At 38.9% G+C, this 12939-nt stretch overlaps 1 protein-coding gene across 2 annotated transcripts in view; it reads left to right on the plus strand.

Annotated features, from left to right (window-relative positions):
• The first annotated feature begins 8980 nt into the window (after window positions 1–8980).
• Window positions 8981–12939, plus strand: part of LOC125242357 (doublesex- and mab-3-related transcription factor A2-like) — a 32215-nt gene continuing 28256 nt past the window's right edge. Inside the window, exons 1-2 of one of the 2 annotated variants that reach the window (XM_048151137.1) lie at window positions 8981–9239; window positions 12457–12612. In XM_048151137.1, coding sequence (XP_048007094.1) covers window positions 9135–9239; window positions 12457–12612 — 261 coding nt within the window. In that variant the 5' untranslated portion in view covers window positions 8981–9134. The remainder of the gene's footprint in view (window positions 9240–12456; window positions 12613–12939) is intronic. The other variant, XM_048151138.1, reaches the window with a different exon arrangement.

Raw genomic sequence — 12939 nt, forward strand, 5'->3', positions numbered from 1 at the left:
TACTCTAGCCTTGTGGTTCAATGTGTGCTAGATATACATTTTCACTTTTTAAATTCGGTAAAAAATAAACGGCACAAGAAAGCCGCATCAGTGAATGTCAAAAAGATAGAGAAATAGTCACTCCGCACAACTGATTAATTAGATAAATCAAACATAACTACATTCTGAGAAAATAAAAAAACTAAATACTTATTTTTTTTCTGTTTTCTTGTCCAAAATCACAAAATACTTCACTACACGTGCAATTTCAACGCGGACCGGCCGCCGACTGGGGAGCGAGCGGGGGAACCTTAGCGGCGCGTGCCTATGTTCGGAGTGCAGTTTGGCAACGTCGCATTTTCGAATAAAACCGTTGGTTCCTTGTGTACCACTGGTTCTCTGTTGCCCACCTTACAATATGTTCATCTAAGTATGTAATTAAGTTTACTAATGACTTTTATAGTCGTAAATACCTATTACGAAACCTGCAATTTTAAAATTCTTCTGAATATATAAGACGCATTATTTTTAATTTTTTTGTGTACAATACAGAATCGATTTTCCGCAGTCTAAAGCGAAACACCGCATAGCGTTTTTCCTTCAACTGGCTTCACTGTTATCTGCTCTATGGACCAACTCTCTTTACTCTCCGGTAGAGAAGTTAGGTTTATCGCGCGATCGATCCGCCCAGCCTTGCCTTTGTCGCGCAGGTGGTTTGTTACAGTTTGTTATCTTGATCGTCGCAAGTGCCTGTGGCTGCCGTGGGAAGGCTTTTTTGCGGATGTAAACGATACTTTGCTTGTGTCATGTGAGGGGTTAAAAGGATTTTGTGGTTGCTACTCAATGCTTTTGTAACTTTGAATAGGCTTTGGGGTTTTGAGCTACTTTTGTATTATCAGCCGAAAAAAAATATTTTACTTAAATATTGGCTGATAATTTAAAAGCCACCCGGATACAACTTTTCCATATAAAACTAGTCTGAGTATGTACAAAAGTGCCGGTTCAAAGCCTCCAAAAATCACGCCGTCAAAAGCTAGTCTCAGTAAAATTGGAACTCCATCGTGAGAGGATTCGTGGAGTGAATAACGACAGTCCACAAAAAGTGCGGCGCAGTCGGTAAAAAGTGAAATATGCGATACACCACGACTGCCGGGTCAGCTATGTAGGAGATAATACAGAGGACATGCCCAGTTTCAATATAAACCTCTATTAACTGGTAGTATACCTAGAGAAAACTTTAATCTCAAGATAAATAGTATTACCCTAAATATTTACGTTTTTCTTTTGCACTTCATCTTACTTTCAAGCCTAAACATGGTCACCACCGCAATGTATCGATATGGAGTTATTGAGTTATTGAGTTTACTGCTACTGATGGTATGTTCTGAAGAACATACCAGACCCTTTAGCACAACTTGCCTTGTCGCGCGCGAGTTCATATATCAAGCGCGACTTCAAGTATGGACTGACGCATGATATGACAGGTGATATAAAAGCAATGAAAATTTATTCAAATGTGACTTCGTTGAACTACGAAAGATGAGTATCTAAGAGGATCCATCCTCTTTGCCAAATTCGCACCATCAGCTCTGACTGACACTGCCCTCTGGCCGGTTCCAAAGACGTGTATGTCGTTTATTTAGGACATTTGATGCTCAAATAAAAATTACGAAGCTTGTTTAGGTATATAAATAATATCCACCCTATTCTCTCCACTTTGCAAAATCAGCTCTCTGACGGATACTGCCCGCTGGCCGGTGCCAAAGACGGGCACAAATCAAACTAATGCTCCCATAGAACGCATGCACTCCAGGCTGATGTATTATAAACACCGTCGTTTACTTTGTTTACTACATTTGGTGTTTCGAAAAACGTGGACAACATTTAATCCTAGGCTCAATTGTGTGGTAAAGTTGTCAGATACTGTGACATGCAATACATTAGTCATAACTTAAAATAAGTACATTCCAACTTTGTTGATTAGGAAAAGAATGTATTTGCTTATTATTTTATTTATACCAACCAAGAAAACGAAGTATACCTTCTAGTTGTTAGGAGTAAAACAAGGAAATGTGACTTTTTTGTCGTAGGTAATTGTATCGTAAGAAGATGGGGAAAGATATGACCAATTTAACAATAATTGATGAGTTAAGTACCTATACCAGTAGGTAGGTATCGGTGGCGAGGCGTGAAAATTTTCGTTGGTAAAGCCGGAGGGGTTTTCGGAATCTGTTTTGTATGGACTTCTACAGATATTAGATAATTTTAGGGAACCCGTTGGGAATCGAGTTGTATCGACGCCCCGCCACTAGGTATATGAAAATATTACACAATTACCTAAGTATTTTCTTTTCAACAATAATTCAAAACCATTCTACGTCAAATAGGTACCCAGAAAGTCCAAAATGGTAATGTTGCTACACGAGACTGTTTTAAAAAGAAATGTTTCAGATTAGAATGGTTTTCTACGCTAGCTGGCTAGCTAACTAGCTAGGTATCATAATATTCTTCTATGTGAGCAGACACTTCATTGGCTTAACATTAAAGTCTCATTTCGTTACTCTATCTTAGCGAGCGTTCGTCCCGTCGACCAATAGGAGTGCGTGCAACAGTAGCGAGGTCCGCGATTGGAGGAAACTGTAGCAAATGCGGGGGCGGCCGAATGAAACACATGTTTCAGAGGGGTGGGCTGAAACTTTTCTTTTGTTTTAGGGAGTCCTGAAATATGTACAAACTCTGTACATATGACTCCACATTCGTACCTCTATAATACATGAATTAGAAATTACTTTAAGAATAACGGAGATTAGAAATAATAGATAGTTTAGAACATGTTAACAATTAATGTATTTATTTTTCTTATGTAAATAATGTTCTAATTTATTTATTTCTAATTTTAAATTTATTTATTTTTCCTATCTAAAAAAGCGCTGGTGGCCTAGCGGTAAGAGCGTGCGACTTTCGATCCGCAGGTCGCGAGTTCGAACCCGGCTCGTACCAATCAGTTTTTCTGAACTTATGAGCGAAATGTCATTTGATATTTGCTAATCACTTTTCGGTGAAGGAAAACATCGTGAGGAAACCGGACTAATTCCAATAAGGCCTAGTTACCCTTCGGGTTGGAAGGTCAGATGGCAGTCGCTTTCGTACCCCAAATCTTGGGATTCCCGCAGACCCCAGGCTCCCATGAGCCGTAGTAAATGCCAGGATAACGCAAGGAGGATGATGATTTATTTTTCCTATCTCTTAGACATGATGGCCATCATTCATAGCCAGTTTTTGCCGGAAAATTGCCTCAATGCTAGATCACACTGAGATCTGCGAGTTAGAAGTAATTTGAAAAACTAGGTCAGAATATTCACACATATCTCAATATCCCGTCTTCAATATTACATGAAGTGCATTCAAAACTAAACATTACAAGCATTCAACCTACAAACTTATAACTTCTAAATTTTACAAAGTACCTACCTAAACAAGGTACCTATTTCAATTTTAAAGAAGCATCCCACCATCTACCATCTGCTCTCAATCGCTTCAGACATGCAACCTTTAACATAGATTTATATAGGTCTAGTTGTATATGTGTAACACGATAAATAATAACGGGCTGAAAGGGAAGGCTGTGTGTGTGACATTGTGTGTTATAAAGGCTCAAGAGAGGCCAAGTTAATCTCACATCTCGAGTGTAGATATGTGAGCGACTGGCTGGTACGCGATCTCCTTTATACAACATATCACTTTTTATACTGATTTATATTTTATTCTATTTAGTATGTCAGTCTGCCTTTCTCACTAAAACTAAATTGTGTGTATTTCCTGATTTCAAAAAATTTTTTTTACGTACTAGCCTATTGTAGTGTCCCACTGCTGGAAAAAGGCCTCCCCTCGCTTCTTCCACTCAACCCTGTCACGTGCGTAATCTTGCCAGCGTGGATAGAATACATGCGTCCAAGTTATCCCGCCATCTCTTCTTCTGTCTGCCTGAACCCCGGCCGCGGCCTGCACCCTCTACGGTGTTCCGTGGGTCTCGGATTTCAAACTTATCTGTCTTAATAATGGAAGTACTAGTATCTGATGGCGAATGTATAGTTAGTTAGATTGGTATTTGGTATATCGGTTGGTGTTCGGAATAGCCTAGATTTGTGCTACGGTCAGCCCTTGAACAAGCACAAACACAAACTCAATATTCGGTCGGGTATAGAATATAGATCTACTGAGATGCAATTACGATGCGCATGTGTTGCTAGTACCTATCTAGGTAACATTCTAGGTACGTTATGGTTACTTTGGTTCTTTGCTACTTATGAGTGTCATTTAAACTTGAGTAGTTCCATGTGCTACAACAGGACTTGGAGCTAACTACAGTTGTAAATTAAGTACTTAAGTGTGTACGTGTAGGTATGGATATCATCTGGTTCTTGGTCTAAGTAATTACTGTTTTTTTTTTCACTGAACTAACAACTGTAGGAACTATCTACGTATTACCTAATGGTCAAAAAAGTAGGTACCTATGTCTGTGATTCTGACTTGCTTCTCAAATTTCATTACATATACCTACATATGTATTTACGCTTACATTTTTCCACCGGTACCCTAACAACCTAACTCACAGCCACTTCTCAGCGAAATGAATACTATCACCAATTAAACGGCAAACTGTCAGAAAAATATGATTTACCAGTTAAGTTGAACAATAAGTAAAACGAGTACCCTCTAAGTCCCGAGGAGGGCGGGTGGGGGGCGGAGGGAGCGATATTCAAATTGCGAACATTTCATTTTAACGCTTGTGAAGATATTCGCGCGCTCCCACGCTCGGGAGGCTCGGCGAATCTGGGGCGATGTCGATATCGATAGAAAACTTTTCTGTTTTTATTTCTGACTTACAGATTTTGTACTTGATAGATTGTTTTATTTTCTAACTGTGCTGGTGCTTGAAGATTTAGGTAATAAGGTATTATTTATTGTTATTTAAAAGCCGTGTATTTATTTATTTATTTTAAACTTTATTGCACATAAAAAAGTAAAATTGGCGGACTTATGCCTTCAGGTATTTATAGTAGGTACTAGGTAATAGTTGTCCGTTGAAGTGGAAACATAATATCCGAAAAGTGAATCTATTATAATGCCCCGATCTATTAATTTACCTTGGTATTGTTACATATCTATCCTATAGGTACCTGTACCTACTATCAAAATAATGTAACGAGTAATATTATGCACTGTTTATTTGCAATTTAGTCTCTAATATGGAGAGTTTAACTGTCATAGCGATTTTAACTCTTATGAAATCACAGTCATGGCGTTTCATAAAGGCTTAAAGGACTTAATTAATAAGTAAAAAAACAGTGCCCTTTTAGAATACATAGTTGCTTACAGTAGGTACCTGATAGAAATTTTGATGGTGACCTTAAGCATAAAAAAGTTTTTATTTTCTGTTATGTTGGGGCCGTTATTTTCTTATTAATCAGATGTAGGTAATACCAAATATGCATGTAAAATAGTGTTGTTATACGACTAGTCTTGAAGACTTTTAAACCTTAAAGACTTGCAAACCCTAAAGGTTCACGCTTTAAAGACTCAAGCGTTAAAGGTTTTAGCTCAGAAACGGTTCAGAACCTTAACGACTCAAGCTTTTTATGAGCTCTTAAGAGTGAGTCTTTAAGACTCGGGCTTCATAGAGAGCTCAAGCCCCCTCAACCTCAAAGGCCTGTGTCAAGCTTTAAGAGCTCAAACAACGAGCTTTAGAGGCAGATAGTATTTATTTTTAACCCTTAATTTGACGTGTCGGTTTGGTAGATTTTAGGGTTCCGTACACAATGGGTAAAAACGTAAGTCTATTACTAAGACTCAGATATCCGTCCGCCCGGTCACGTCACCACGCTGTAGCTCATATATCTCAGGATACTAAAAAGTACGGAGCTCTCATTGGGCGAGTCCGACTCGCACTTGGCCTGTTTTTTTACTTCTGTTGACCTTAGGATCTAGTTTATTAAAAGCTCTTAAGACTTAAATGCTACAAACCTTATAGACTTAAACCTTCAAAGCTTAGGAGTCTTTAAAGCTTGAGGACTAAAGAATCGAGGATTCTGTGCTCGTAAGCAGCAACGCAAACTTATAAGGTTGAGGCTTATATGGTCGAGGCTTTAAGGTTCGAGGCTTTAAGACTCAGAAGTCGCGACTCGAGTTTTGTAGTTTACGCCTCAAAGCTTAAATTCACAACACTAATGTAAAAGGATTCCCAGATTTCAGATATTTTACCCTTCAGGCATAAAATACCTCAATAATAATAATATAATAAAATAAAATCGATATAGATATAAAACATTGTCCCCTCCCTAGTGCCAAGTTGAGACGTTTGCGAAATGTGGATATTTCACGAATTGATCGTTCCACTGCGGAATTCTCATTTACGCCTCCCCTCCCGCCGCCCCGCACCTGACGGTAGAGGGGGTTCACACCAATATTGAGTGCTTCACAGTACTAACTTAGGTGTAGGTACCTACCTGAAAATTAAAGATACTGTTAAAGGTAGAATCTTAATAGTTATATCACAGAATATATAATAGTACAAGTACAGAAGGCCCACTGCTTTGATGTTCACGAAATGCCGCCTCTTTAAATACCTACAAAATTCTTACAAAGAAACGAGCCGCACGTGCGCGGCGTCCGGTGACAGGGTTACCAATGGATTCAAACGAATTAATACTCACATAAAATGTTATACTATTATATTCAAGTCTTGGGTACTTTCTAGGTACTTATATATACTGTATTTATATATTTTTGTTCAAGTTCCAACATCACAAGCCTTATTGAACTTTTCCGTGGGACTTAATCAGTAGTAGATCTGTGTAAGAATGTCCTATGGTATTTATTTTATTCAATATGTCTATTTAACTAAGCATTATTAGCTATTCCACACGCGGACATCGCTTAAAAAACCTCGTGACGTAAAATAACAATAGAAAGTGCGAACGTGCATTCCGTGAGAACGCATGACACCCCTGAGTAGGCCGCGAACTCGCGGCCGCCAGGATGTACTTGTAGCGCGGCGATAGAATCGCGGAGTGAGCCGCCCCTGGTTATATGGTATTGTCATCGAAAGCCCTGGAACAGGTGTGTTACTTATATTGTAATGTTTTTGTTTCTAAAGAACGCCGGTAGCCTAGTATATAGGTATGACACCTGACTTTTAATCCGAAGGTTACGGGTGCAAATCCAGGCTCGTACCAGTGAGTTTTTCGACAATATCCGCATGGGCTAGCGTGGGGCTATAGCCCGAGTCGAGAGTCCTCTCGCGAGAGGAGGCTTGTGCCCAGCAGTGGGGTGGGGCGTTTATAATAGGCTCAATTATTATTAGGTATAAGTACTAAATCCTGTTAGTATAAAATGTGTTATTCGGAAAAAAAGTTAGTTAACTTCGTGCCTGGAAACTCTCGTCATACTCAGAATTACACTTTTTATACACTGGCAATGCTCGCGCTTGCTCAGGTACCTATCATTTAGCTTAAATACTTAAGAAGCAATTTTGCTCCCTTGTTTAACAAATGACAACCCATTTTAATTCATAAGATTCAACTACGCTACACAATACAAGATACAGACCTTATTCTACATAAATTGCCTATAAAGCACTCGATCATCTAGATCTCGAATTCTCCACGCACCCTGTACACAATCGGCTTACAAGCAGATATTCAATTCGTTTTATACATTAATAATTATACCACCCTCCCCTCCCCCCGTCTTCTCCTCTCATTGTAATTTAAATCGAATTCCCGACAAGCAAATGGAAATATTTCAATTTGGAATATTTCAATTTAGCACCTCCGCCGTTCGAAATTCGAATCGCGAATTAAATAACCGTTACTTGCGAGCTCGGTGGATTTAGATTAAAAACGATTATTTCGGGTCAACTTTATCTTTTGAACATAAATATTTTTTAATTAATTAATAATTATTTTCAATTATATAAAGAAGCTTATGTTGTTTGGTTGAAGCCGAGTGTCAGTAGGTAATAAAAACTCTATTAAATTCTACTGAACAATTCTAAATTAGCTGGCAGTATATTCTCCATTCGTCTGACCTGATGTATAACCTGAATAAATCTAGGGTATTGTCTCCATTTAGCAATATAGGTATTCCTATCTTTATCGATACGTTTCATAAAGGATTAGGTGCCTATTTTCGAGCCGTCAACGTTAACTAAAATGTGTGTATTTCGTATTACTACTTACACTTTAAAGATAGATATCAACTTCTTGAAATTTGGTATGAGTTTGCTCATCGAACTCCGCTGCGAAGAGAACTCTTGGTTTGCCTCTATATTGTAATATATATCTTAATAACTAAGACCGTTTAACTACCACTAACTGCAGTATCGAACAGTGTAATCTTCATGTTTCCCACGTCTACTTTAATTCGGTTTGACAGGTTTACTATAAAATAGAAATGTAATATGGCTCCAGAGTACATATGTCAAGATGCATCAGGAAGATAGTTATGCAAACTGTACAGAACAGTATCGCTCAATCTCGCCAACATTATGTCCCATTCAGCACATTAAAGCTCACTGTCTAAACAATTAAACAAAAACCTCAACAATAAATATTAAAAAGGAGCGGAATCCTCGACGCGAATAACAAACATAATTGTTTTTTTGTGCCTCATTCAATAGAGCTTTGTCCGGTAATACAAAAACTGGTTCTCAAAAAAGTCACCTTTATAAATTAAGTTTCAGCATTTGTGAACACCAATCACGGCTCAGAGGCGGGGTTGCGCTAACCCCTCATTGGCGCTCCCGGCGCTCTCATCTGTCTACATTTTATATAACCGGATGATACAACATATACAGTTAACACTATAGAGGAAGCGGGACGGCACTATGTTGGAGACAGTGTGTCGCTTCGCACTCGCGCCGTCTCGCTCGCGCCATACTGTCAGTTTGTTCGCCGAAAATGAAGCAACAGTGTTGGCAACACTCGCGAGGAGAGCGCGCCTTAACAGTTGCGCGTTCCACGTTTGAAAAATCGAGTGGATTTCGAATTCGGAACTTTTTAATTTTTGTGTTCGGGCGTCAATGGACTTTTGATATTTTTGTATAGTGTAGCGATGTGCATGGTAGTATTCTGAGTGTGTATTAAAGTCGTGTGATGGAGATGTCGCTGCCGAACGGCGTGGATGTGTCGCAGCTGGTGCAGCACCCCGTGCTGGCCGCGTTGCCGCCCTTCTTCCTCAGAGCTTCAGAGAGATATCAGGTAAATTCATCAACTCATCATTCACTTTCCTTGTACTACATTGTATGTCATTCACTTTCTACATATGCCCATAAAATGTGTGGTGTGACATTTAAAATGTATGGACACATTCATATTCAATTTTGAACTTCACTTAGTCACTTGTAGGTAGGTAAGTACCTACTGCTGCTATTATTCTTTTTGTAGAAATAGAACAAATGTTGCAAATATTATGGGAGGTTTAAATTGCTACTCGGTATGAAGAATCATGATAAGTACATACTCTCTCACACCGACATATTATACTTTCAGCTATTTTAAGCCTTGTTGCTTTGATTACATGATAAGAAGAATGCTTGGTAATAACAATTACCTAGCAAGATTTATTAAAACGGTAAGATAATATGAATAAAAAGAATGAATAATATTTTATTAGCACAAATTACAATGACGACGCACAAGATAATTTCTTATAAGAAATATTGTACCTATACAAAATAAAATAGGAAGAAATTTGCTTTCCGTCGAAATTAATTTAATTTAAAAACGAATTGACATCCCTAATCGTTTTAATATTTGCTTGATTTATGGCATCTTCCGATTTTCCCGCGCGACATTTACCGTCGCCGCGGCTAACTTGGTAGGTACTCGGCCGACGGGCCAGATTTAAGTTCAAGTTCGAGTTCTTTATTTGCAATCATGTTGTATAAATAGGTATAAAAATATGACAATGAAAGTGATAGTGGACTAATTTATTCGTTTTCAATATTTGTTTCGAAAATCAATAAGTTTATTTATAATAAAATCGAACTCTATGTCGTCATTTTAAAAACATTATTAGAATTTATATTCTGGTATATTTGATATTTCACTTATCTTTATTGACATTATTTCCTTTTATCCCTTTTTAGGGTTCCGTAGTCAACTAGGAACCCTTATAGTTTCGCCATGTCTGTCTGTCCGTCCGTCCGTCCGTCCGTCCGTCCGTCCGTCCGTCCGTCCGTCCGCGGATAATCTCAGTAACCGTAAGCACTAGAAAGCTGAAATTTGGTACCAATACGTATATCAATCACGCCAACAAAGTGCAAAAATAAAAAATGAAAAAAAAATGTTTTATTAGGGTACCCCCCCTACATGTAAAGTGGGGGCTGATATTTTTTTTCATTCCAACCCCAACGTGTGATATATTGTTGGATAGGTATTTAAAAATGAATAAGGGTTTACTAAGACCGTTTTTTGATAATATTAATATTTTCGGAAATAATCGCTCCTAAAGGAAAAAAAAGTGCGTCCCCCCCCCTCTAACTTTTGAACCATATGTTTAAAAAATATGAAGAAAATCACAAAAGTAGAACTTTATAAATACTTTCTAGGAAAATTATTTCGAACTTGATAGGTTCAGTAGTTTTTGAGAAAAATACGAAAAACTACGGAACCCTACACTGAGCGTGGCCCGACACGCTCTTGGCCGGTTTTTTACTTAACATATCTCGGTGTAATGTAGGTTACTTCCTGGTCTAACTATCTGCTATTGTAAAGTAACTACCCCTTCAAATACTAAAATACAAAAAGTCCAGGATATTACATTATTTAGTATCATAATCATACCCTACAATTTCTACATTTTCTCTATTACATCATACAAAAGTAACCTAACACTTGCAACATTACAGTAACAATACCCGGTATTTATCCCGTCACCAGCTTATTACACCGCTTCATTACACCCCGCGTCCCGTTTCACCCCAGTTTATACATTGTAATCAATTACAACTGTAATTATCACAAATTACAATGTTATTCTTGCCGGAAGTGTTGAGTGTTAGTTTGTTTGTTCGGTGATACTCGATAATATAATGTTAATGATACTTGATACGGGGGTATGGTATGGGTTATTGTAGCAATAGTGTGAATGAGATTGTGTCGCGATATTTTAAATATTTAGTTAAAGGGTGTTTTATGTGACTGTGGAATGAATTGTCGTCTGCGGAATTTCCGGACCGATACGACCTTCAAATCTTCAAGAAAAGAGCGTACACCCATCTTAAAGGCCGGCAACGCACCTCCAACACCTCTGGTGTTTCTGGTGTCCATGAGCGGCAGTCATCGCTTACCATGCGACCTGTCTGCTCGTTTGCCTCCTATCCCATAAAAAAAAACATATTAAAAGCAAGTCTGAAGTTGGAAAGTAAAATGGGTAGGCTTATTTTGCAGATTTGTTAAATGTTTGTTTAGATCTTTGGAGTAGATACCACCGATGAGATAATCTTACAATAAAGAAAAAAGTCTGAATTTGTGTCATTTATCTACTTATATTTTTGCTACAGATATTTTATTTTGTTGGTGTTATAGATACATAAATTAACAGAGTAAACTGGTGACCGTAGAGCTGGCGACTTCCTCGCACAACGTATCAACATTGCGATACAGTGAGGAAATGTCGCCAGTGTCCTTGGTACAATGCCTCAAGGGTCTATTTTAGATATTAGCTAGCTTTTCAGTTCAGCCCTAGTTTCTTATATAATTATGTAAATAGAGAGAACGGATTTAAATAGATTAATAAGATTCGTAATTCGCTACGGCGTAGCACTTCGTAGACTGCTACGGTCAATGCAATGCAGATACGGAGTCCGATTCTGTTTTTAATTCCTTGATTAGAAACTGCTGGGTAGTTATGATTAATCCGTATTGTTGTTGAGATAAAAACGAATTACCGTCATAACTACGACCAGTCCTAAATATTCCTGTTGTAGACTATAATCGGTTAAACATAAAAAATATATTTTTAATTGTCAAGTGGTTGTTACTGTAATAAATAACATAAATTATGTTATGTTGAAAACAAGACACTTAACTTTTTAACTTAGGTACCTACCCGAACCCTCCTTGGAACTTGTACAGTCCTTTTTGCTGTGTATTTAACACAGAAAAACAGAGTGAACTAGTTTCTAGTGGGTTGGCAACGCGCATGTGACACTTCATGAGTTGCAAGCGTCCATAGGTTACGGTCACCGCTTTCCATCAGGTGAACCGTAGGCTAGTTTGCTACCGCCGTAGTATTAAAAAAAAAATTGTGTCTTACGTATTTTCAAAGTACTTTCTATTGGAATATGTATTTGTCAGGTTATAAAACCCGTGTACGCATTAGTGGCGTCTGACTTATGTTATCTTGAACGCTCCTATCCTTTATACTTTAAGAATACGGTATAACATCAGGCTTGTGTTTTATGCAACGCAGTTTTCTTGTCCACAGCGGACGCCGAAGTGCGCGCGGTGCCGCAACCATGGCGTAGTGTCAGCACTCAAGGGTCACAAGCGCTACTGCCGGTGGCGCGACTGTGTGTGCGCCAAGTGCACGCTTATAGCCGAGCGGCAACGCGTCATGGCGGCCCAGGTGAGCCTCTTGTCTACTACAGTGTGCTGCAACCACAGTGTGTCAGCGCTAAAGGGCCATAAGCGCTACTGCTGGTGGCGCGACTGTGTGTGCGCCAAGTTCACGCTCATATTCGAGCGGCAGCGCGTCATAGCAGCCCAGGTGAGCCTCTTGTCTACTACAGTGTGCTGCAACCACAGTGTATCAGCGCTAAAGGGCCACAAGCGCTACTGCCGGTGGCGCGACTGTGTGTGCGCCAAGCGCACGCTCATCGCCGAGCGGCAACGCGTCATGGCGGCCCAGGTGAGCCTCTTATATACTACAGTGTGCTGCAACCACAGTGTGTCA

This window comes from Leguminivora glycinivorella, chromosome 2 (assembly GCF_023078275.1).
Source record: "Leguminivora glycinivorella isolate SPB_JAAS2020 chromosome 2, LegGlyc_1.1, whole genome shotgun sequence".
NCBI classification, from domain to species: domain Eukaryota; kingdom Metazoa; phylum Arthropoda; class Insecta; order Lepidoptera; family Tortricidae; genus Leguminivora; species Leguminivora glycinivorella.